Source organism: Prionailurus bengalensis, chromosome B1 (genome assembly GCF_016509475.1).
Source record: "Prionailurus bengalensis isolate Pbe53 chromosome B1, Fcat_Pben_1.1_paternal_pri, whole genome shotgun sequence".
NCBI lineage: Eukaryota > Metazoa > Chordata > Mammalia > Carnivora > Felidae > Prionailurus > Prionailurus bengalensis.
Genome location: NC_057344.1, coordinates 186269874 through 186296450, shown reverse-complemented (window position 1 = coordinate 186296450; position 26577 = coordinate 186269874). Strand labels below are relative to the sequence as shown.

The 26577-nt window shown below is 48.1% G+C and overlaps 1 protein-coding gene across 1 annotated transcript in view; it reads right to left on the bottom strand.

Annotated features, from left to right (window-relative positions):
• Positions 1-26197, bottom strand: part of LGI2 (leucine rich repeat LGI family member 2) — a 31624-nt gene extending 5427 nt beyond the window's left edge. The window contains exons 1-7 of the mRNA XM_043572860.1: positions 25995-26197; positions 24018-24089; positions 22413-22484; positions 19974-20045; positions 15018-15089; positions 13924-14093; positions 7305-7469 (exon numbers count right to left, since the gene is read on the bottom strand). Coding sequence (XP_043428795.1) covers positions 7305-7469; positions 13924-14093; positions 15018-15089; positions 19974-20045; positions 22413-22484; positions 24018-24089; positions 25995-26197 — 826 coding nt within the window. The remainder of the gene's footprint in view (positions 1-7304; positions 7470-13923; positions 14094-15017; positions 15090-19973; positions 20046-22412; positions 22485-24017; positions 24090-25994) is intronic.
• Between the last annotated feature and the right edge of the window lie 380 nt (positions 26198-26577).

Below are 26577 nucleotides of genomic sequence, written 5' to 3'. Positions count from 1 at the left end.
AGGAACGGAAAACCGGACAGCCGACGTGGAGAACGGTGTGGCGGTTTCTCAAAACACTGAACACAGAATTACCATGGGACCCAGCAATTTCACTTCTGGGTCCAGAGCGAGGTCCCTAAGAGATTTGCACAACCGTGTTCATAGCCGCGTTATTCACAACAGCCAAAAGCCAGAAGCAACCCAAGCGTCCACTGATGGATGAATGGATAACCAAATTGTAGTACGTACACACAATAGAACACTGTTCCACCTTAAAAAGGAAGGAAATTCTGACACACGACACATGACAATATGGATGACCGTTGAGGGCATTATCCTAAGTGAAATAAAGACAGTCACAAAAAGATAAATAACCTATGATTCTACTTATATGAGATCCCTAAAGTAGTCAGACTCCTAGAGACAGAAAATAGGACGGTGGCGGCCAGGGGCTGAGAAAGAGGGGAGAGAGGGGGGTTAGTGTTTAATGGACACAGAGTTTTAGTTTTTTCAAGATGGAAAGAGTTCCAGAGATTGTCTAACCAGCATGGTGAGCGGCACTTAATGCTACTGAACGATACACGTAAAAGTGGTTAAGATGGTCAGTTTTACGTTAATGCATATTTTCCCACAGTTAAAAAAATTAAAAAAAAAATTTTTTAACGTTTATTTATTTTTGAGACAGAGAGAGAGACAGAGCATGAACGGGGGAGGGTCAGAGAGAGAGGGAGACACAGATCTGAAACAGGCTCCAGGCTCTGAGCTGTCAGCACAGAGCCCGACGCGGGGCTCGAACTCACGACCGCAAAATCATGACCTGAGCCAAAGTCAGACGCTTAACCGACTGAGCCACCCAGGCGCTTCCAGTTAAAAAAATTTTTTAGACTTAAAAAAATATATATGTGTCTCCACAGAAATAAGTGCTGATCACCTGGTGTCTTTCGAGGCAGGAGTTCGATTCAGGAAAACCACAAACACCAAATGAACTGTCTTCGTGCTATTCAAAAAACGTACTCCCCAACTCCATAGAGCAGGATGAAACAAATGGGGAGTTGGGGAGGGAGGATAAAAAGGTAGGAGTCAGGTCTCAGAGACACGAGGAAAGCACTGTCACGAGGGCTCTTTGAAGACACCTGGCCTCTTCTGATTTCTAGAGCCAAAGGAAGCTGAATGCTGGCGGAACAGTGTTAAACCCGGTGGCTCTAAGCAGGTGGCCCAGGATGTGAAATGCAGCACGTGTAAGCTTTCTGACCTTGTGCCCGTTGACTCTCTGTGCTCAGGCTCCTCGTCTGGAAAATGAGGATGCTATTATCCCTGACCCGACAGGGTTAGTAAAGACTAAATGAGAAATTCATGGTTGGTGTTGTTAGAACAGAGCACCCATAAACAGGAAGTGGCCAGTGATTAGTAGCTATCGTTACTGGATTATTGAATACAGGGTCTCGATAATCAAAAGATGTAACCCCTTTAAAGTCGCCCGTAGCAGGCACTGCAAAAACACCTGTAGAATGATCACTGACCTGAATGATCTAGCTCAGGCAGCACAAAGCCAGAACTCTGCTGCAAAAGGGGACCTCTCCTGTCCGGACCACCTCCTACCATTTTCTCCCCCACCCAGACCCCCGAGCCTTCTCCCAAGCTCCTCCCTCCAGCCAGCAAGCAATAGGACCACTCACATCCATCTAGGTCATCTGATTAAAAGTCATTTCTTTCTCCTAATTTTCTAGGCAATTTGGGCCAAAGTGAATTTGGTCTGTAAATTACAAGGATAATTATCCAATTTCTGTCCTTAGTATCCACTTTGGGGGCAGACGGTGGGTGGATTTTTGAGGGATATTTACTTTTCCTGGTCCCTTTCCTCCGTTTCAAACTAATTATTCCTTTTTCCCCCTGAGTATAAAAGTTTTCAATGTTCATCAAAGCAAATTTTGAAAATAACAGGTAACCATTAAAAAGTGTGTACTATTGAGCAGGCACTATACTAAGTACTTTACATGTATTTATTCATTTCATGCTTACGACAACCTTATGAGACCAGTATTATCATCATCATCATCCCCATTTTATAAGGGGAAAAGTGAGGCACAGAGAAGTTAAGTAACTTATACAAGGCCACACAGCGAGTATGTGATAGAGCCGGGGACCTAAATCCAGGTAGTCTGGCTCGAGTCTACACTCAACTACCAACATACCAAAAAGCACAAAGAGGAAAACCAACATCACTCGTACTGCAAATGCTGAAATAACACTTCGTATCTTGATAAATTTCTTTAATCGTTAATCTATGCACATACCCAAATTCAAAATTTAAAAATAAATTTCGGCTCCGGGGCACCTGGGTGGCTCAGTCGGTTGAGCAACTGACTCTTGATCTCAGCTCAGGTCATGACCTCACAGTTGATGGGTTTGAGCCCCGCATCAGGCTCTGCACTTACAGGGCAGAACCTGCTTGGATTCTCTCTCTCTCCCTCTCGCTCTGCCCCTCCCCAACTCACACTCCCTCTCTCTCTCACTCAAAATAAATAAATAAACTTAAAAACATAAATGTGGGTTCAAACATTTTTTTTTTAATTAAAACTAAAAATAAATTTGGGCTTATAGGATACGTGGGCTTTTTATAGTCTACTTTTTTTCCACTCGACCGCTATGATGTAAACGTTTTCCCCTGTTATTGCACCTTCTAGAACTTGAAGCTTTAATATTATATGGTATTGCATCGCATGGGTGTATCCTATTTTTAACAAATCCCCTATTGTTGGACATTGCAGTTATTTCTAATTTTTCATTACTGTACGTAACATGCTTCCTTGTAGTCTTTTTTGAAAACCATCTGGCGGTATTCTTTTTTTTTTTTTTTTTTTTTTAGCCATCTTTAATTTTTTTTTTTTAACGTTTATTTATTTTTGAGACAGAGAGAGACAGAGCATGAACAGGGGAGGGGCAGAGAGAGAGGGAGACACAGAATCGGAAACAGGCTCCAGGCTCCGAGCCATCAGCTCAGAGCCGGACGCGGGGCTCGAACTCACACACCGCGAGATCGTGACCTGGCTGAAGTCGGACGCTTAACCGACTGCACCACCCAGGCGCCCCCATCTGGCGGTATTCTTAAACGCAGGCATTGCCGTGCTAAACGTTGGGCACGCTTTTTTTTTTTTTAATTTTTTTTTTCAACGTTTATTTATTTTGGGGACAGAGAGAGACAGAGCATGAACAGGGGAGGGGCAGAGAGACAGGGAGACACAGAATCGGAAACAGGCTCCAGGCTCTGAGCCATCAGCCCAGAGCCCGACGCGAGGCTCGAACTCCCGGACCGCGAGATCGTGACCTGGCTGAAGTCGGACACCGACTGAGCCACCCAGGCGCCCCAACGTTGGGCACGCTTTCAAGGCTTCTGGATTTAAACTACTGAACTGCTCTTCGGAAGCCGCCTGACTCCACCCTGACAACACCAACAGAGTGCGTACTCCTGCTCCCCTTCCTGAGAGGCCTACCTATGGAGGTCCCTGCGACCCAGAAGTGTCCCACAGGCCTGCCAGTCTGTCTCAGCTGCGGGGCGCTGTGAGAGAGACAGAAAGAATTCCTTTCTTGGAGACGTTCCAGAACACCTCTGTCCAGGCGAACACTTTTAGCCTATAGAATTGTGAGTAGAGGCAGAAATCACCGTGCGTGTGTGTGTGTGTGTGTGTGTGTGTGTGTGTGTGTGTGTGTGTTAGCGTAGGGGAGAGAGTAGAGCCTAGAAATCAAAAGGCAAACAAAATAAACCAAAGACAGGAGAGCCAAGAAGAGATGTAGAGAAAAAAAGGAGACGTAAAGTGTGAAATCTTGGGGTGAGTGTTACAGTGGGTTTCCTTTTCCTCCCAGCAGCAGCAGATCCATGGCTGAAGCCGTCCCTCCCGCGCATGCTCATCACGATCTGCACAGGGGGATGCAGGTGCCCCTCCCAGTCCTCAGGGCCCCCATCTGGCCAGGCATGGATTGAGGAGACTGTGCCCAGCCCTCGCAGACTCTGGGATCACTCCGTGATCAAACAAGATGACAAATGACACGCATGGCCCGTGAGGGGAAAACGAGCCTGTGTTTCCCTCGGTCTCGTTCAAGGCAAGCGGCTGCAGGGTGGTGGGAGGAAGCATTCCAGAGGCCACAGCAAGTATATTTGTCATGTGCCCGGCGCATGAGCACTTAGGGCTCTCCTTCACGCCAGGCCGTGCTCAGGGAACCACACTCCTTCCTGCACCGAGGGATCCAGGCTGTTTCTGGAATCACCCTCTTCCCCTGCTCCCTCGGTCATTCTACGCTGGCCCCTCCTTTCCTATGCTGATAAAAGTTATGGAGGAGTTTCAGCTGAAGTGAAAGAATTAGGCTCTGGAAGGGGGGAGGAGGGCTGCCCCTTTTTTTATCCCCAGGTGACAAAACCAATATTCGCTGAGGACCTACTACGTGCCCGTCTGCCCCGGGCCCCAGTCAATTCTCGCGGGTCCAATCCGACGATGAAAGGGGCTCTTGGAACGAAACTAACTTTGCCAAGGTCACTAGCTGGAAAGATCTGGAGCCAGTTCCTCCGAAAACCTGCCTGATGTTGGAGCTCACAAGTTTAACTACCTCACTGTTGTAACCCGTTTCTCAGGCTTGGCTGTGAAGAGGCTGTAGGTGGGCTTTGTGTGGGGCTGCCCACCGCTCATTAGATGGAGAGCGAGGGGCTGAGGAGTCCCCAGAAACTAAAAAGGCCCCACCATGGCTCTCACCTTGGCCACACCCACTCCGACCTCACTGAATGCGTCCCACCCACCGCTGCCCCAACCCACGCCCCGACCCAGGCCATCAGCACCTGCTCGGATTCCTGCAACAGCTTCTCACCCAGTCTCTCTGCTTCTACCTTGGTCCCCTGTCCCTGCCACAGGCTACTCACAGCCCAGCCCCCTGTGCCGGGCACCTGCCTCATCCTGGACAGCCCTGCCGACCTCTGCACGAAGCTGTGCACTCAGATTAAAAACCCAAGTCCTTCCTCTGACCTGTTAGGTTCCTCTGACCTGTCCTTGTCTGCGGCAGCTTTCCCTCTGGATCATTTTGTTCAGGCCAGAATGGCCCCCCGGATGACCCCAGCAGGAAAGGTACCCTCCTGCCTCCGGACCTTTGCACTTGCTGTGGCCTCTGGAATGCTTCCTCCCCACACTGTCCACATGGACCAACCCCTCATGTCCCACCCATCTTCTCCACGAGGCTTTTACCAGTCTAAAACGTCAACCCTCCCATGGCCGGTTCTTCAAAACTTCCATCCCCACCTTCCTTTCCCTTCTCAGTGTGTTGCCATCTGCTGTGTTATCTGCATCATAATTATTTGCCTTTCTTTTTATCTCTCGCTCCCATTACAGTACAAACCCGTTGGGGGTGGAGGTATAAATCTGGCCTGTTCACTGCTGTGGCCCCAGCACCTACATCATGTCCAGCTCAGAGTAAGTGCTCAAGAAATCATTGCGGACAAATGAATGAATGAATGAATGAACGAATAACTTGACGATTGTCGGGATGCAACCAGCTGCAGACCGTCAGCAGGGCAAGTGGAGGGCCGTGCTGTCCCTTCCTACCCAGGTCAACCTGAGAGAGGAAAGGGGTGAGATGCATCAGTGACAGGCCCTGAGCTCTGCCCCCAACGTGATTCAACATGCCTGAGCCCTGCTCTCTTTGTCTGCAAAGGTGTGAGAAGGAAGCCGGCACTGAGAGCTGCTTGCTCTGTGCCTGGCACTCTTTGAATCCGCACAAACATCCGTGTAAAGTATCTGTGTTGCCCGTTTTACAGATGAGGAAACTGAGCCTCAGAAGCCACAGCCACTTCTTAGTACCTGGCGGGGTCAGGAGTACAAGCCACGTGCATCCGTTTTCAAAACCTGAGCTCTTTATCATCTGTCCACCGCCTCTCTATTGAAAGGGGCTTCGGTCCTCCCCCTGCGGGCAGGCAACCCGCACTAATACCTCAAGGGGCTGCAGCCAGCTTCCAATGAGATACACCAGCGCCTGGCACCTCACGGGCCCGCGACCAGTCTTGGCAACAAGCCCTGGTGTGGAACCCCCTGCACAAAGCACGGGGGCCAGCTCTCATCCCTCACCTATCCTCCAAGTCTGCAAAAAGAGGGAAGCAAAAAGCATGTGGATAGCAGCCCCCACCCCTCCACCTCCTTTTTGCCTCGAACATGGACTCTGGGTTCCTCGGTTCACCTGCAGTGCTCTGTGCTGAGTGTGCACTTGAAGCCAGAGGGGCTGTTCTCGGGATTGTGAACTCAGCACTAGGAAGCCAGGTGGCCCAACAGCAGAGGCTCATCTGACGTGGCATCTTGTGAGCTTACGGAGGTGCTCGCGTGTCTCACAGACCTCTCAGTGCTGCAGAAATTAGGCTCATTAGCGTCTCTGTTCTTGGAGGGGGGAAACGGCACTCTCTCCGCCTCCCTACACGCCCTGCACCTGCTGCAAAACCGCGCTGCACCCGAGAGATTCCTAGGAGTCTCCTAATCTGGAATTTCTACCTGATACGCTTCTCTGGCTGCAGCAGCAAAACACTGCTCTAACTCCAAATCGGGAACCACTAAGGGCAAGCCTCTCACAGGGTAACAGGCCACCGTGGTGCTGTTTATAAAGTCAGTGTTATTATCAGATTGCACTTGATAAACAAGACGTCTCTAAAAGATGATTTTGACTTTACCCACTATTTACAAAGCAAGTAGCCCGTTTTTAGCAGCGCTAAGACAATGGGTTCCTGACAGCGTTGAAAGAGGCATTAACTAGGTCTCAACCCAAAGGCACGAATTTAGACAGCCATTTATTCTTACTGTGTTTGTATTTGTGAGAAGGAAGCAGTGGCCACCAGGATCTGGCAAGTGTGGGCATGCGTGTGCATGCACGGATGTGCACGTGTACACGTGAGAACGTGCGTGTTAGCATATTCGTTAACGATCAGCTTAACCAAAGTCAAAGGTATCACTGGGCTGCTGAAAAGCTGTTGAAGTCTTAGGCTGCCACAAGTGATCAGGATTAAGGGATTCTCTGGTGACTTCTCACCACGACCGGAAAATCCCTCCCGCAACACGCGACCCATCACCTCTCCCTTTGGAAAGAATCAGCAACAATAAATAAGACCACCACCCTAAGTTTCTGTTCTCACCAATAACTGACCAAGTCGAGAAAGAATCAGAGAGACGAGGGCGGGCTGGAATGTGTTCCCCGACTCTCACCAAGTCAGAGAGCCCAGCTTTTCCTTCCTGGGGAGGACAGAATGCTTCTTCGCCCACCAGCCACAACGAAACGAGGGCGATACATTGACCAAAGCCACAACATACCTGTGATATTGTCATAGCTCCGGAAGTTCATTTCGATATGGTCCCACTCCAGCACCATGCAGTTCTCCATGCTGGGCTGAGCGATGGCCACGTACACGTCGTTCTTGGAGTTGAATGTATCCACTGAAACCGACTGGTAAGGCAAAGTCTGATGAACGACAAAATCTGGGAATGGGTAGTTAAAAAAAAAAAAGTCTCTATGAGATCCCTTGTGGGAATTATCATCCACCATCACCCTTCTACCCTTTTCCATCATTGGACGTGAAGAGGACCAGGAAGGAGGGAGGAGCACAGAGAAGCAACACACACATCACAGCGTGCTTCATTCTGGGAGATTCCAGAAGGCTTCTCTGCCTTGTACAGGATGACGAATGCACAGCTTCTACATTCTCTTCTCTGAGACAAATAGCTCACCGTTTGGCTACAGGATCTCAAAGTTTTACACAAATTTCGGTGAGACCTGGCTTTCAAAACCACAAAAGACCCCCCCCCCCCCCATAGCAACATTCCAGAAATGATCATGCAAATTACTCCGGGAAGAGAGCTGCAGTGGTCACACCGGTTTGGGAAATGCTGTCTTTCTAAGCCTTCTTGGACCGGCCTGGTAGCAAAAAACCGGTTTCATTTTGTTTGTGTGGAGTTTTTCAAGCTTACCTGCCAAGGCGATTGTGTATAACCCTGTTATATTCCCACGCTCTGCCTTACTCCTGGGGGGAAACACCCCCACTCCAGGTTCAAAACCAAAAGTAAACTCCCCAGGGCCTCCTGGGCGGCTCAGTCGGTTAAGTGTCTGACTTCTGCTCAGTCATGATCTCATGGTTCATGAGTTCGAGCCCCGCAGTGGGTTGTGCTGACAGCTCAGAGCCTGGAGCCTGCTTCAGATTCTGTGTCTCCCTCTCTCTATGCCCCTCCCCTGCTCATGCTCTGTTGCTCTCTCTCAAAAATAAAATAAACATTAAAAAAATTTTTTTTAAAGTAAACTGCCCGAAGGGCACACTGCAGTTTCGGAAACCACACCAAAGGCTCTGATACAGTGTCAGAAATTTACAAAGCCCACAGTGCAGGGAAGTTAAGCAGTGTGTTCACCAGTTACTGGACTCGGCGCCGTAAGAAGTGGCCATGCCTGAGATCCGGACAGTGTTCTGCAGCTCAACGAGCAATTACTACAGATCTGTTAGATTTTCAAGCCACACGGAACTGTCCTCTTTGACCACGTGTTCTATTCTTACATTTAGCGCTAACACTCCTCATCCCTTCTGCTCCCCTGAGCTACCACTGACTCATTGTGTTATCTTGGTAAGGATGTACAAGTTTCCCAAGGAACGGGGTGAGTTTGCCCCAGGACACAAGGACAGTGAGCGTGTGGGGAAGCCAGAGAAGAAACGAAGAAGAAATTTAAAAACAAACACCAAAACACTAATAAAGTTTAAGGTAAGTGATTTCTTCTGCTAGAGATGTTTCAATGTGCGCTGCTTCCTGGCAGGCTAAATGCACCCTGGTAAAAAGATGGTGGACGTCTGGCTAAGGGAAGTCTTTCCTATGAGAAAACCCTGGCGTGCGTTGACCATCTCCTCCCCACCCATCCTTAGCCCCGCCTGCACAAGCCCCAACTCTTCTGCAAAGCCTTCCCGGCGCCAATACCCAGGACTCTTTCCTAACTCACTGGATTCATATTAGGCACTGCCGTTTAAATCTTATTCTCCACGATGACTGAATCTCCAGCATAGCGACTTCGGCGTTGGATTTGGAGAAATGGGGAAGATCTTACAGCCCCGGGCCATTTTACAAGGCCAGGCGCTGAAGCTCAGAGAGGGCAGGCGCCTGGCCGTGGCCACACAGCCAGTGTCCTGTGCCTCCTGAGCCAAGGGCTTTGTGAGGTCAGGCCTGGGACCGACCCTCCCGGGAACCTCCCACGGCACAAGCCTACGGCAGCCACTTCAGAAATAACTCTGACTCGGAAGCCTCTTGAAAGAGGTCAAATGAGAAAGGCTGTAAGGGGGTAGGCCACTCAACAGTGAGCAAAGGCAGGAAGTGCAGACGAGGCAGAGGCAGGAGAGGAAGGGAGAGACGCTGAGCTGAGCGAGTGTTGAGGTGGGAAGAGTGGAGCAGGGCTGAGAAGAGCAGGTAACAGGGGCGGGGGAGACGGGGGCAGGGCTGAGGCAGCGAGGGCAGCAGGAGGCACAGGGACGAGGGCTTGGAGTCAGACCCCCTGAATCCACTTCCCGCATTTGAGACTCTGGGCTGTGTGCTTGCCCCTACAAGGCCTCAGTTTCCTTATGTGCAATACGGGGGCAGGGATTCTTACCTGCCAAGCTTGATGGCAGGGACACACTGATAGTGTCGGTAGAAAGGCCCATCTCAGGGCTCGGCACATAGTAGGTGCTTCGTCAACACGGAATCGAGGTCTGGGAAAGGACAGTCTACCTCCTCTGTCCTAGCCCCCACTGGGCTGTATCTTGAGGAAGTGTCCATTTTAATGGCGTCTAAGATAACATGGCAGAGCTGTGACTCCACGGCCTTGCTGAGTGACCTTGGGGAAGTTATTTAACCTCCTCATTGTATGTTATCATTCATACTCACTTAGAGTTCTGCGTACCACAAAGTGAGTGCGCAATACCTATTAACTTTTGGAGGTGTCCCTATCCCCATTCTGAGTGAAGGGAGGTGCATAATAAATGCTTCCCTGGCTTAGAAGTGTGGGAGGGCTGGCCTTGCCCGCCCCATGGCCTGTTCTGAAAACTGTGTGGGGAAGAAGTCGGGGGTCATCGTGTGATGCACACAGGTGCAGGGAGAAGGGGCAGAATCAGAAAGGAGGCCGCCTTTGCACCCTGACGGCAAGAAGCGGCCGACGGAGAGCGGGGACAAGTGTCAGCAGTGGATGCCCTCATCCGGAGTGGAGCATCCGGACGAACTGAGGCTTTAGGTTCTTGCCTGTCTTTGTAGCTCTGTGACCTGGAGCAAGAAACCCGAGCCTCAGGGTCCGCATCAGTAAAAGGAGGTAACACCTATTTCATGAAGTTGCTGTAGAGACTAAGAGAGCCTAAGTGTGAGCACGGAGCCTCCTACAGAGTGAGCCCTGGGGAGTTTTACATAGTAGCTGTGGGGCGCCTCACATACTGTGTAACAGTGACCCTGGAACCCGCAGGAAGAATGACAATGGCTGCTAGCCCCACCCCTTTGTCAACCCCACCCCCCCACCCCCCCACCCGCCACCCCCGCCCCAGATAGCAGCATCGCTGCAGCAAACAGGAAAGGCACACAAAACTCAACCTGTAGATGACTGGAAAATGGGAAGTGGCAGCAGTTACCATCTGCTCCAGAAAAGGGCTCCAAGAATACCGTGCCATGCTCTCCATTACGAGGCAGACACATCCAGCTTCTCGGCCGCCTTCTGCTAACGTAAGCCCCGAAGGCTCCAAACACTCCTGCCCTGCCCGTAACCCGCGTCCCCCACCTGCACCCCCGAGGCTCAGAAACACCAGCATTCGCTGAAAAACGCAGGCTGTTCAAAGGGCAGACCCAAAAGCTTCCGTTTTTCATTAAAAAAATCCCAGAGAGAAAGAGAGCCGCCAAAATTAGACAGCATTTTACAAATCTAGCTTTTTAACGGTTCTATTTTCACTTGTTTTCCCAAAACATTGGTTTCATAATATTTTCTATATGCCGACTATCTGGCACCACGCAGACTGTTAAATCATTGCAATTATAAATCTAATTCTTAATAGGAGAGCCCTTCTCCCCCTTACCTACGCAACACCCCCCCCCCCAAAAAAAGGAGGAGGAGGCAGAAGAGGAGGAGGAAGGAAAAGGAAGAAATGTCTGAAAGAAAATGATTGATGACTATGTGTAGGGGTGGAGGGCGGGCTCGAGGAATTTTAAGATCTTCTCCCATCCCCATTTTAATTCGTCTTTCATGAACGGCAAAAGCACATTCGTTATGCAAAGCTCTCCAACAATACACATACTGACATGACATCAATTTGCCGGTGGTAAAGTCTTAATGGCATTCTCCGCAAAACGTGCTGCCACTCCCATTCACATTGGATTGAGTTCATGATGTCAGTGGGATTCTCACAATTTAGGCCTTGCTCCCACTGGAATCAACAGATTTTTACATAGCTATTTATAGCCCTTGCAGAAAATAAATTATACATGATGCTGATCCTATTGGGAGAGAAACTGCACATTAATGCATTATTTCTCTTTGCTTTTCATCAGCCCAGAAATAGGGAAGCTAACAGGACAATTAGGATGCAAAATTCACTCCAAGGAATTTAGTGAATTATCCTCCTAACATGGGGAATCATGAATAGGTAACAGGGATTTTTGAGGCGGTTAAAAATAGACTTGAAGCAGAGGGTTATGGAAAGACCGTGATTAATCTAGAAGCTGAAACAGCCCGGCGGTGGTTCTGCCATGTTCATTACACCCAGGTGCCAGAACACAATGGTAACAGTATCTTCCTCTCCTTCCTCCCCTGAAGAATTTACTCCTTTCCTGAAAATCTGAGCTAAGAGAAAAAGCAATGCCCTCAGACGATGTGCTTCTTCCCTAAAATGCAGTGAGGATGCCATAATAGTACCAGGACTCTCAGATTTGGCTTTCCATCTGCCATCATCCTTGCACATTTCCCTTCCAGCCTTGAATAAAGCACCAAAGAATGAGCCTTGATATGAGCAGGAGATAGGAACCAAAGAAACCCCAAACAAAACAAAACAAAACACCTCAGAATGTATTGACTTAGTTCTTACAAGGCGCAAGGCAGGGACTATCCCTGGGGGTGGCCACAACTTGGTTCCGCCATTTTTTCTTGATGGAGAAAACTATGAGCAAAAGCTAATTTGTTCATGAGTCTCAAAGGGATAAGACAGTAGCAAAGATAGAATCATCACTTCCCTGTTACCAGGGAGGACTGCCGACTATCTAAATCTTAGTAGGAAGCTTCTTAGCAAAGGCAAATATATATTATGAGAGAGGATGCCCTAAAATGTGTTAGGGGGCTCATGCTGCATCATGGGTTCTGGGTTTAGGACCAGTTCCCAGACCTGGATACCTTGGTTCCAAGCCCCGTCTATTCCTATGACAATTCTCAGAGCCCAGATCATTTCCATAACCGTCCCCAAGGCTCTAAGGTCAGAAATGATGTTCTCTCATATAAATTATTCCCTGTCCCCAGATCCTCGATACCCATGTCATTCCTCCCAGAGACTGGCAGAGTTTTCAGGCAGGTGTGAAGAGAACAATGGGAAAGCTGCTCACTTCACCTGGGCGTTCAGAGAACTCGCCAGAAAAACTGGAGAAGAGGCGAAAAGGAGCCCCGGTGAGCTGCAGTTTGGCATTTCACACCAAATGGCCTTGAATGCCACCTTTTGGTGCAAATGTCATTGACTATGACCTCTGATTTATTGCACTGCTCTACGATATAATAAATAACCTGCTAGTGGCCTCAGCTGGCAAAGGGCACCTGCCAATTACACAGCTGAATAGGCTCCTGTTCAATGACGGAAGACAAGGGCATCCCACAAGACTTGGCGGTTTTCTTTCAAAAACACGTGAACTTGTAAAGTTCCTTATTTACAGAGATATCTGGAAACAGTTTTTACTTTAGGAGTTCTTGTTTGTTTATTTGTTTGGAGGGCAGCAGTAGGGCTGGCCTAAATGTCACATTTTGTTCTTGGAGGGTTTTTTTTTTTTTGCCTCTGAGTTTCTGTAACTATTTTCTGAGTTCTCATTCCTGCTGTTCCCACTGACATGCCTCGAGGCTTTGTAGATATCAACTCTCAGCCTAAATGTTTATTTTTATAAGTTTGGTAAGCAGGTTTCATACTGTGGATTGATCTGTTTTCCTTTATAATCGGGCTTCAGAAGCTGGAGAAAACTCCACCTAAGCCTTTCATACGGAGGCACTCACCTGCTCTCTACAAGGTGTGACACTGGAGGCAGTTAGTCTTTTAATTTTATCTCATAACCTGTAAAATGGATAAATGGAAACCCTGAGGCAGGTCCTGGAAAAATGCAAAATCAAACTTCCTTTACATTTTTCCTCAATGTGAGTTTTTTCTTTAGATAACTACTTGTTCACGTCTATTTCCATTTTGCCATTGGTTATAACTCAGCCAGTTACCTCTTTTTCGCAGGGAACTACAAAAGCAATGTATGGACTGTAAAGTCTCATATTTATTAGCTGCACGTTCAGTAAACTTCCTATTATTCAATCAAGGGAACAGTGAAAACAGTCAATCAAGACAGCAGGAACGTGGCCCTCTCTGCACGGACTTTCCGTGAAACCTCATTTGCAAACGTTCTTAGGCCCAACTTGCCAGTTCATACTTTGGCCCTTAAAAAAAAAAAAAAAAAAAAAAACAAACCTTCAGAGAAATTTGAATTTTGTAAAGAATCACAATTCAAGCCAGGGCACTTAACAAAAAATCCTCCTGAACTGTTGAGATGTTTTCCTGACCCCATCAGTTCATTTCCTTTAGAACGCTTAAATGTCACCTAAAATAATTTGGATAGAAAACGTTTACACCCGCTTTTCTCTGGTTCCTGTGGATGATAGAAACGAAACACAAAGGGATTCCTCTCAGTAAGAGTCTTTCACGAGAGCGGTTCTGAATACCTGTGGTTGTGCATTCGTAGTCGAAGCTCGGCACATCATTTAGCGTTTTTTCCTGATATTCGGGGGGACCGATGCACAGGACGTCAGACACCGTGGAATTCGTCATCTTCAACCACAGATACAACCACTTGGCTTTGCAGTCACATTCAAATTTATTGCCCCTTAAGTCTCTAAAAACCAAAACAAAACACAAACACATACCTGGAGAAATGGACATGCCTGAAATGCTTCAGCAGGAATACGATGATTTAACATCCTGATCTATTTCATACCCCCCCCCCAAAAAAAGAGAAATTAAAAGAATGTTGTATTTAATGCATCCTATTTCTTGTGCGCATCACTGACTTTACTTAATGATCTTCAGTGCCCATGATTTTAACTGTAGCTTACAGAGAGCTCTCGGAGCTGACATACCACTATTTCTCCAAACTCTCCTGAAACGGTCATCATGCTAGGCTGGAAATGGGGGAGGGTAGACAGAAGAACGTTCCCCCCTCCCCCCACAGATGCAGACTCTCACAAAGCCAGGACATTACAGGAAGGTAGCGTTCACGAACACAATTGAAACATTAAGATCTTGTGGAACAATGTCTGGTAAGAAGTGCCAAACACTAGAAGATACAGCAGAGGGATACACTACCTTGAAAAAGGAAACCTCACACCCGGTGAGCTTAATTTGCCAATGACCTAACGCTACTAAGTGTATTCCAACATGGCAAGCCCTAACACAATACCAACTATATATTGTTTCCCACCATGCACTCTTTGTCACTGATTTCTTTTTTTTAAATGTTTATTTATTTTGAGAGAGAGAGAGAGAGAGACAGAGACAGAGGGAAAATGCATGGGGGAGGGACAGAGAGACAGAGGAAGAGAGAATCCCAAACGGACTCCACGCTCCTTTCAGGGGCTTGAGCTCATGACCACATGCAGGACGTGAGCCTCTATGAAGAGTCAAATGGGCGCCCCTGTCATGAATTTCTGACTGCAACATAAAAGAAATTCAGTGAGGGGGAGAGGGGGCATTAAAGACATGATTAACTTGGACACAATGACACGTGATTAACTTGGACACAAGCATTTTCCTTACTTACAGTTCAATCAGAGAGTCTAAATCACTGAAGACATCCCTTGGGAGTGCTTTTATGTGGTTATTGGCCAGAGAACTAGAATAAGAAAATCATATGTTAATGTGGTTATTATCCTCAGGCCCTGTCACTCCAAAGCCCCTTAAACAAAGCTAATGCTTTAAAACAGAGCTCTCGCTAAACCTCTTCAGCACAACATGGCTCAATTTCTGGCTTTGCTCATTGATACTGAGATAAAGAAATAAGTTTTGTGAGACAAAGACAGCATGATAGATGCTGGAGTACAATGTACTTTTTGCTTTGTTTTTAAAAGAAGCTCTTTATATACATTTGTCAAACGTTGGATGGCATCTTATATTTCTCAGAATAAAAGCCAAAGTCCCTTTGATGTCATGCAAGACTATTGTCTATAGTTACCCCCACTCCCACTTAACTATGAGACTGGATCTCTGACTACTCGAACACCCACGCTGGCCCCTTTGCTATTCAAATGGATAAGACACTCTCCCACCCCGAGGCCCCTGAACTTGTGATTCATCTGCCTGAACGATCTTCCTGTGGGTACCCACACAGATCACGCCATCATCTCTTTTAGGTCTGTCCTCACTGATCACCACTTCCCTGACCTCTACCAGCTCCCTTCCCTGCTTGGTTGACCTTCACCGCACGACTGTCGCTTCGCATACCACGTATTTTAATTCTCTGTTTATTGGCTGTGTATCCTCCCCAGACATAAGCAACACGAGGGCAGAGATTGTGTTTGTCCACATCTGTATCACGGCATCCAAGCAGTGCCTGGCACATAGTGGGTACTCAGGAAGCCTTTACTGAGTGAGTGAGTGAATGAATGAACGAAGCACTGAGGTGAGAATGATCAAAGAAAAGATGTACAGTCTTGTCCAAGAAGTTTCCTTGCAGTCCATCTACGCAAATTCTATTACTTGTGAGTCTAAGAAAGGATTCAGTAAATACTCTTTTGCACAAAGACTCTCAGCTCTAACCCCATGATAATATAAAATTTCAATGGACCACAGTGTTTAGGGAGCAACCGACTGTGATCGGTTTCTTTTCTCATTAGCGAAGGGTGACCAGCAAGCATTTTGCATTGCTCTTAGTTTTGAAGATCTAAAATGTCCTAGTCTGTTCCTCATCTCCAGGAAGAACGACTACCATCAACGCTTTTTCTGATGATTCAGGATCATGCAGTGCCCTGTCATCATCCTGCTGAAGATGAATGTCTGTGGTGCTGGGCTGTTGACGTAGAAAGATGCTGGGTGTTGAAAAGATGTACATCGAGCCTGCGCTTCTCCCCAGGGCATCGTGCTCTAACGTGAGTCAGCCAAGAGACTGATGCCTACTTTTGTTTTCTTTTATTCACGTGAGTGCAAACAGCAAGACATATACATGATAAACACGTCCGCGATTCAGCACCAACCCCTTTAAAACATATATATGAAATTAGCCTTGTGTGCATCACAGTGACCCAGCGGCTCGCAGAGAAAGCTTCGAGCCCATGTGTAACCCAAACATTCTTGCTGCAATATACCAAGAGAATATGGGGAAACCTGAACATTTCACAATTATGTCCCTTCCTGCCTACGTAACCACAAATGGATTAAAATGCAATTTCATGTATTATTTTACCTTTCTTTCCTACATGATTTAGGGGTACATTTCTAAAGATGTTGGAAAATAGGCTGAATAGGTAATCAGGCTGAACATTGTCGGGCAGTAGCTTTCTGAAATTAAAAAAAAAAAAGGTGCTTGTTTTGCTTTTTTACTGGCTGATGGTCACTTTTTCTGGAAAGCCCCAAAAATTCTTTTAGCTAATTAAAGGTGAATTATTTAGCTAGACATTTTTAGCTAATTGAAATGTACTGTACCCAAGTGATAAGAATATATGGCAAGTTCGAAGCCCAAAAATGTAGAATGTTTAGCAACCTTTCCAAGCATTCCATTTCAGAAAGCCAAATTATTTAGATGGACTATCCACTCCACTCACACTAAGTGCATACCATCTCCCTTTCCATTTCATTTTGCCTACAAATTTATGGCACTTACTTCATCTCTGAAACTACTTAACAGCAACCTGTCCCCTGGGCTTTGCAGGACTGCTGGAAAATAAATGTCCTAGATCTTAGTTACAGATTGATACTGCTTCTTCAATGCTTTGAAACCTGATCTATGTTTCTTGAGAACAAGAATGTGAGTCTGTAGGTGCTGGAAAAACTCATAAAAAGATACAAACCAGATACCTAAGCAAATTCCATCTAGTGACTTCCTTGAGCATAGGAGTGAGCTTTGGAGAAGCGGTGTGCAAACCTCCTTGCTTGGAAGTTGACAAAAACTGGGGGCAGGTGGGAGGACTGGTCCATTCTTTCAATAATGTATTAAATGCTTTAACTCCTATCTACGTCTCCAACCTACGGAGTCAGCTTCAGAAGTCACCTGACTTGCCCAGAAGCAGAGTATACGTGGAAAATCCAGCTCGGTAAGGAACCCATTGATCAACCAGGGAATCACACGGGATGTGCTGCTAGCTTTCAGCCCTGTGCTAGACGCTGGGGGAAGAGCAGGGCTAAGGAAAGATCTGCGTGGGCCCTGTCCTCAGGGAGCTTTCGATGCAGCTGGGGAGATAAAACTGACATCACGAAACAGTACCAACCAGTACGGCCAAGGCTACTTACAGGGTTGGGTGGGTGCAACCAAGAGGGAGGTTACAGAGGGGAGATCAAGAACGGCTCCATGGGGGAGAGAGAACTTAATCTGGACTCTGAAGGAAGAGCAGATTACAGGAGGTCTAAGGTAGAAAATACAACATCCTAGGCAATGGACAGGATGTGAGCAAAAGCCCAGGAATGGGACGGGCTGGGTGTACGCCGGGGTCCACGGAGAGATCAGTGTTCTGAGGACATTTAAGGACATGAGGTTGGAGAGCTGGGGAGTGCCAGGCTCCATACGCTTGACTGTAGAATGGGAGCATGCACTGGGACGGGCACCTGAATGCAACAGAAGTATGCCGGACCCAAGCAAAGGGCTCTTCGTCACACAGAATAGAAGGTGCCTCTCAACACACATGCACACATTATATACACATGTGGTTGCGTGCACAAATAACCAGTGCGTGTGCACAGTTACGTGCACATGCAGCATGTACACCCATCTACCCGCACAGAAGTCCGTGCATCTCTGAGCAAACCTGTGCCAAGATCTGCAAATACACGTGCACATTGCTGCATGGTCACGCCTGTTTTCAGACCAACGACCCGTAGTCAATGGGTCAAAGGAAAGCTGACACCTGGGCTAACTCAGTCACGTGGCTTTTGGCTTACGTTCATGATCTGGCCAGAGCTTCTGCTCGAAAGCAAAGCCTCTCATTCCTGACTTCTGGGAACCAGATCAATGTGGTCACGGCTGTTCCTCTCCAGACACCCACAGCTGTCTTCTTAGCAGACCCTGTCTGGCCACTCAAACTGCCAAGGGTACTCAGCAGTCCATGGAGAAAATGGAGACTTCTTAATGAGTGGAGGGGGGCCGTGCTGTTGCTGTTGACCATGATAATGACGGCAGCTCCAAGCATACTTTGCACGTTTACTACGGCTACTGGGCTGGATGCTTTGCAAGCGAGCATTAACCCACTCTATGCAGCAATCCCGTGGGGTCAGTATAATCACCCCGCCTCCAGGATGAAGAAACTGTGCTCCACAAAGGCTAGGCAACGTTAATAAATGGTGGCCTTGAGATTTGGACCCAAGTCTATGTGACTCCAAACCCATGACCTGAACCTCTACAGGAATGTGGGGATTTGGTGTCTGGGTTCCATCTGAAAACAAAACAAAACAACAGCAACAACAACAAAATGAGGCTTTTACAGAAAGAAGGAAAACCTGGGGCAATAGTGACAACATGAGGCTGACACTCTCCAGGATCGGTGGTGCCGATCCAGACGTTTGGACCTCCCGTACTCCTCCCTTATCTGCTTACTTTAGGAGCTTTATTTAACTCAGACAGGGCTTCTGCTTGGTAGGATTCCAGAATCAAGTGCTCGTCGAGCCTGCTGACGGACACCTTTGCCTGTATCAGGGCCTGATGTAAATGATTATCTCTTTCGATGTGTTTCAGTCAGGGTTGCACCTGCTGAAGGCACTATCACCCCTGCCCAACACCCCTATTCAGAATCTTCCTATTCTCCCAATTTTCTTTTTATCACAGAGATGAGACATGTTATCTTACTCAATCACAAAGTATCTATCATGCACACAGGACCTGATTCCTGGCCAGTAAATGGTTCTTACCAAGAAAATGACTATTTTTACATTTTCATGAACACAGCTGCAATTTTTTTCCAGTTTTCTAAATATGCCCAGTATGTGTACTTGCCTCATTCTGATATGGCAATTCAAATCAATTTGTGTTTAACTTTTTTTCCTCCAGAAAGCTATTAAAGAAGCCAGAGAGCTTAGCTTAAGCTGCAGATTAACCCAACATAAAAGAAAAAGCTATTTGCATTCAAATTAGAGGAACCACAAAATCGTCTCTATTCCGTTTCGTCCAAATTTTGATCCTGCATTCAACATTCTTCAATGAGTTAACTGAAGCCTCAGTTCCCAAATCTGTAAAATGGAGATTCACAAAGGTAACGAAGAGAAGGCTCACTAGGCACGCAGGCACACAGCAGGTGTGTTATACGTGATAGTGCCCTTCCTACCTTCTTCATCACTGGACAGAGGGCCCTCGCGGTGCCTTGTTTCACATGCTGTCATGTGGCCCATAACGGCAATTCGGGGTAACGGAAAAGATAATCAAGCTGAGTGCATGAGTAACCACACCGGACTGCTGTCTGATCAACAATACAAAACACTTCGGGCAACCTGGAACTTAGTTTCCTTGAGAGAATGTTACCATACGGACAAAACAGTCAAGAAAGAACAAGCATCTCGCAACACGTTTCATAGGACTTACAGGTGAGTCAGGTCACGAAGGCCACGAAAGGCATTTCTTGAAATGGTTTCTATCTTGTTCCCTTCAATGAACCTAAAGAGAACAGCAGTATCATTCCACCAAATTTTCTCCACTTAATATCTCTAAACGACATTCAAAATGAATTAAGTGGAGTATGCTCACTTTTATTACTTTTTTAATGTTTATTTATTCTAGAGTGAGAAAGAATGTGTGAGGGGGGAGGGGGGAGGGGCGGAGAGAGAGGGAGACACAGAATCTGAAGCAGGCTCCAGGCTAGCAGCACAGAGCTGGACGTGGGGCTCGAACTCGTGAACCAAGAGAGCGTGACCTGAGCCGAAGTCGGATGCTTAACTGACTGCACCACCCAGCTGCCCCCAAAACAAATTCTAAAAGCACTCATGAATTTAAAACATTCATCTCTGAAAAACACAAATAAATAAATAAAAGTAAATAAAACATTCATGTTTTATAAATAAATAAATAGATAGATAGATAGATAGATAGATAGATAAATAAATAAATAAAGCAATCCTTCTCTGAAGGATTAGGTCAGCTACACCAGATTCCAAGTGGGAGCCAGGTTTGTGTGCAAGAATGCGTCCACACAAGTGTGTGTCCTGAGCTCGTTCCAGAAGCAGCATGGAAGTCCTCACATTCAGAGCTGGCAACACGGCTGGGGGGGTGGGGGGAGACATCTTGGGGGGAAAGGCGAGAAAAAAGCCCAATACAAAGGCGAGGAATTCTTCCATCTCTGCAAGGCTGGAAAGCGTCCAGACATTCTCCCCACTCAAACCCTCTTAGAGTTTACATAGCGCCTGGCTATTAACACTCTTGTTAATATCGCTGTCTCCTGAGGGGAGCCCATTGTCTTACGTCTCTGCGTTAAAATTTTTGCTGGGGGAGAATTCCAGTAAGCTCGGCTTCCGGCAAACTCGAGTTCAGCATGTCCCATACAGCCTAATCTCTGAACAAATGGGTAGCAAGGCAGGAATTCTCTCAAGATCTCTAAGCCACTAGGAAATAGGAAACATAATGAAGTTGAGGATGGGCCAAACTTCTTGCTCTGTGCGAAAATGGCTTAGGGCTTGCACACAGGCCCTTGCAATAATAACCCTGACTGTGCTTTGAAGTCTTCATGGGAAATACATAAAGCGAATGCACTGTGACTATTCCCTAGGACCACAGAGAACTAAATTTCAGTTTATGGCATCCCATTACATCAAATCTAAGAGGGTCTTTGATGAGATGGTCCAAGGGAGAGGCTTTGCAACACGATGCCATTAGTTGGTAAAATAGTTCTTGATTCTTATACTGACCTTTATTTGATGTCTTATTTGTTTTAAATCAGGGGTCTCTTGAGTACGAGAATTCGGTATAGGCTGATAAGCGGACTTCCCCCTCAGTAACCTTGGCAGTAAGATGAACTGCTCACAAGAGAAAACTGATAGCTTTACATGTGCTACCCCCATCAGCTGTTCAAGTGCTTTGACAGAACATAGTTAGGCTTAGCACTTCAGTCATAACCCGCTTTCCATATTCTGTATACGATCAGGCTGCTATGAAAGTTTACATATCATGTGTATTCTGGAGAAAGAATTCCTTCAGAGACACCTTTCCTAAGGACATAAAATCAGCAGAGTTTTCTCAGACCCACGATGCGTTTAGAATTCAAACATCTACCTGTTAACCTCAGATAAGAAAGCGGAGACCAGCCTTTAAGAATCCCTCTGAATGCTAAATAAGGAAATCCCATCTGATAGCAGGACTAATATTATTACAAAGTTACAAAAGGCAAGGACGGAAGCATTTAAAAGGCGAAAAGACATGAAAGGGGGGAAAGGCAAATCAGAAAAGAAACCGGGAAACAAAATCGCAACAAGGGCAAAGCTCTCTGCTAGGGGGAACAACCTGCACGTCCAAAAAGAAAACAAAACCTCTTCTTTTAAAGAAGAAAAAAATACAATTAGACTCTCATCAGCAGCTCATGGGAGATACTGCGAAAGGGAAATAGGATAGCCAAATTCAAAACGTGAAGTTACATCCCCATATAGGGAGACTTTATTTAAAAATAAGTAACCCTCAGAAGCCTTCAGCTTTATTTCTGGCCGATCAGCAAATCCATGCCTAGTTATGAGAGGTAAAAATATCCAACGCAATTTCCAATTGTGCTTAGTCCATGCCAAATTAAATGTCAGCAGAGAATGAGTGAATATCTTTCCTCCTTTGTTTGCTTTCACCCGCTTTGTCTCCAACCTCCTCCTGTCCCAGCATGTTTATACACAAGTAAACTATAAAGGTCAGGGCTGAAAAGAGAGTGGGGTGTCCTCCATTTTGTCCGCCCCTAAGCTCTCTAAGAGATGCTGTTCCTGCTTGGACAGCAATAGAATGATTCGATGGGCATACCCAACGCTCAGCAAACAGACAAAGCTCAACACTTACAGGTATTCGAGATGAAACAGTCCAGCAAAAGCATCATCCCGGATGGCTGTAAATGAGTTAGAATTCAGCAATCTGAAAACACAGGACAGATTTCAATGCAGAGATTTATACCTGGAACCACACAGTGAAGCCCCTTTCTGTTTCTTTCGCCACATTCTGATCCACGGCAAAAACGGGCTCTTTGCAGCCCAAGCCTGGCTCCGTAGGTGCACAGCCCGACTCGCAGATGCCGGCAGGCAATTTTGGCTAGATTTTTGGGTCACCCCACTGCTCCACCCCCCCCTCCCCTGTGGGTCTCAGTAAATTCTCTCAAAACATGCCAACGCTCAGCACAACTAAACGGCCAGCCAATGCTTTGCCATGCCGAGCCACCATGGAATCAGAGATCTAAAAGGACCTAACCCAACTCTGTTTTCGGAGAAATGTGTGCCCAGAGAAGTGACTTGACCAAAGTCACACAGCTGAGACCACAAAAATTAAAACTGAAAAAACTAAAACTCCTTTCTACCATATTATACATTCCCATGAGAAATGATAAAAAAAAAAGTTTAAGAAATCTTCAGAAGTCTCTTTATCAGCACATAGTTTCCTATTAGTCACCACATAAGCTTCTTTGGTAAAAGTTCATAGAATCTGTATCGTCACCACTTGAGTCTATTTGGTGAAATGCCTGAAATTGTGTCTCCCGCATATGGAAAGTATATTTTAATGGAACCACAATTTCCAAGAAGTGACAGCTTTTAAAATGTTAAGTACGAGGTCAGAAGCAGGTCCATAATATTTCAAGAACAGAACTATCCACGTTAACTTCATTTAGGATGAGAAGTGATCCATCCCTCACATGTTTTCTGGAATACGTTGCTTGATTTTAACATCCTCTCAAATTTAAGAAACAGAATAAACAGAACGAGCTATGTGCTCATGACTTTGCCTATCACTGACTTGTTTTTGAAAACTGCTTTTTGGACATTTCTTTTCATCAGCAAACAATAACGGGACTGGGATGCCAGGCATGACATGAGCTCTCGCCAAGAGTGGCTGGATACAGAGCAGTTACGAGTGTGGGTTAGAAAGCGGCTGGGATTTTGGACAAGTTACTTAACTCCTCTGAGCCTTAATTTCCTCGTCTGTCAAATGGGGAGCTAAAAATACTCTCTTTGTAGGGCTGATCAGATGATCAGATAACATTTTCCATATAAATGGGTAGTATGCTGCCTGATAGTTTATATCCTCAGTCAATGAAAAATACTTCTATTTCCAGAGCCAACAGCGAGAGTGTAAAAGGCAGGTTTTCTTTTAAAGTGAGGTGTTTGGAAAACGCTTCATTTAGGTGAAATTTGGGTCATCATTCAATGTCATCACGTCTCCTGTTGCCAAACACGGGTGTTGGGATCTATGATAAGTCCTGGAGGAAAACATGGGCCAAAAGGAGACACTGAGCAAAGAGCCTGAGATTCAGTCAGGTGGGACACCACAGGGGAAGCTAACACTGAGAGTTTATTGGGGGTATTTAAGGAAGGACTGATACCAAAGGGGCAGGGATGGTTCCTCCCAGGTCTATACCTCCGGGGGCCCCATTTTTCAGAGAGAACATCCCATACTCACAGCAGCTGCAGGGAAGGCAGGTGGGAAAACATTCGGTCCTTGATTTCGGAAAACGTTCCATTTACCAGGCTCCTGCGGGCAAAAGAGAAGCAAAACAAGGCCTAGGTCTCTTTCAGAAGTGAAAGAGGTGATCGCAGGATGGGCAACCGGCCATATTCTCCACCTGTATTTCAAACTCCTCCACTCAAAAATGAGGCTTAAAATCGTCAACCGGGGGGGGGGGGGGCTTCTCAGGGGTAGAAACGAGAAGAGTCAAGCCATTTTCCAACGAACTGGATCAATATGAAAACTAGTCTGAATAATAGAAGCCTTTACCATCAGTCTAGCTCCTTCCACAGACATTATCTCAGCAAGTTTAATCAATCCCCTCCCTTCCTTCTCTGAACTACAGGAGGCCCTGGCTGAAAATGGATAATTACTTCACCTCTGCCCAGGATTCTGTTTGTGTAGACACAGCATTAATGTTGGCCGGGGAAACTCCGGGGAAGGTTTAAGCACTCCCCTTGGGAACACATCTCTGAAAGACACTCAGAGCACCTCTGGTTAAATGCACTGTGAAAGCCTTGGGGGAAAAACCCAAGAGACACCTGAACTGGAATGCGCGGTAGGAGGCAATGCCATCTGCCAGACATAATGGTCAAGGCGGGGGCAAGCGGCTTGACTGTTTGTGCCACCAGGTCCCCCTATCCTTTCTGGCCACAGCAGGACCTCAATACATTATTTCAACATTACTTCAGTTAACATGCAGAGCAATTAAGCAGCTGCCGTTCTAAAGCATTTAACAAGGGGAATTCTAATTTCTGGAATCCTCCCTGTCACTCGACTCAGCAACATTAGGAATCAAAAAGGCTCTCGGTTCCTGCTGGCCAGACCCTCCGGAGTTTCCGTAAATGCAAATGGGAATCCCTCCGGCCCTGCACCTTGCCTGGGGTGGGAGGCAGGGGAGTGTAGTAAGAAGGACATGAAGAACTTCCCCCCCGGGACTCCCTGCCTTTTGTGTTTGGGTGGGCATCACCCCAGCACCTTGGCCTGGAAGGAGGAAGTTCTTTCCGCAGGAAACCTTTCCCAGCAGTAAAGATACAGCCCAACAGCCCCTTCCACTGTCAATGGGACCTGGCTGCGGGGCTTGTGGGGCTGTGTGAGGGCAGGTTGGAGGCATCACTTAGCAGGTGAAGAAATAAGGTGGGGCCCTTCCCGTTAATTCCTCCAACGCTGAAAAAGCGGCCAAGTTAATGTGTGCTAGGGAGAGGGGGCAAGAAGCCCTTGTGAACTCAGGGCAAGAAATCTTCCGGCACTTGGCCACTGGCCTGGGCGTCCTAGGCTCTGCCCAGCGCAGTGCTCCCCTCTTCCAGGCCTCATGAGGTGGCCCCCACTTCCTGAGGCTGCATGCCTTTGCTCGGGTCCCTCCGGACCTGCGGTGTGGACTGGTCGGGAGGAGGCCACGGTGTAAACCACCGCCCCAGGCGCGAAGTGGGACAGTGAGGCCTCATCGCTCCCCTGTTTACACTCACTCCAGTCAGGCTCGGGGGCACATTCCTGCCCCTACACAACCACCCCTCCCCCCTCCACATGCTCTCAAACTTTAACGCACCCCAGAATCACCTGGGACGCCACATGCAGACTCCAAGTGGAGCCAAGGCTCCACTCCTGAGACCCTGCTTCATTCAACGCGGGCCCGGAAATCTGCATTGGCACGAGCTCCCCCAGGTGGGTCTGATGCGGCTGGCCCGCGGGCCACACTTTAAGAAACACTGCCACAGGGGGCTGGGCTGGACTCCCAGGCTCCGGGTCTCGGGCTCCCTCCACCCTCCCCTGGGCCCGAGACTCCACCCACGTCCCACAGCGCGCCCCCACCCAAGCGCGGAGAAAGAGGCCGGGAAGCGGGGTCGGGGTCGCGCTGTCCCAGCGCCGGAGGCAACTCCCCGGCGGCGGCGGGCGCAGGGTGGGGCGGGGACTGGAGGGGTCCCACTCACTCACAGGGAGCTGATGTCGCCCGGCACGATCCTGGGCACCCAGGAAGAGCCCACGCAGATGATGGACTCCTTGGTACAGCTGCAAGTGGCGGGGCAGCGCGCCAGCCGCCTCACCTGCGCGCCCGGCGGGATCAGGCACGCGGCGCTCAGCAGCAGCAGCAGCCCCGGCGCCCCGCCGCCGCCGCCGCCGCCCCGCCGCAGCGCCATGCCGGGTCCCCGCCGCCCGCTCCCCGCCCCGGCGCCCACCGCCGCCGCCGCCGCCGCCGCCGCCGCGCCGCGCGCTCGGACCCCGCGCCGCTGCAGACGCGGGCGCCGCTCGCTGCTCCGCCGCCGCCGCTGCTGGCGAGGACGAGGGCGCCGCGGGTGTGGAGGCCGAGCCGCAGCCGAGCAGCATGCTGGCCGCCACCCCCACTCGCGCCCCCCCACCCGAGCCCGGGCTCGCTGGGCGGCCGCCGCCGCTGCGCCCGCCGCACTCGCGCCCGCCTGACATCAGCACTCGCGCCCGCAGCCCGCTCTGGCCAATGAATAATGCGGGGCGGGTGCCCGCCCCCGCCGCGCCCCGCCCGGACCCTCCCGACCCTCCCCGG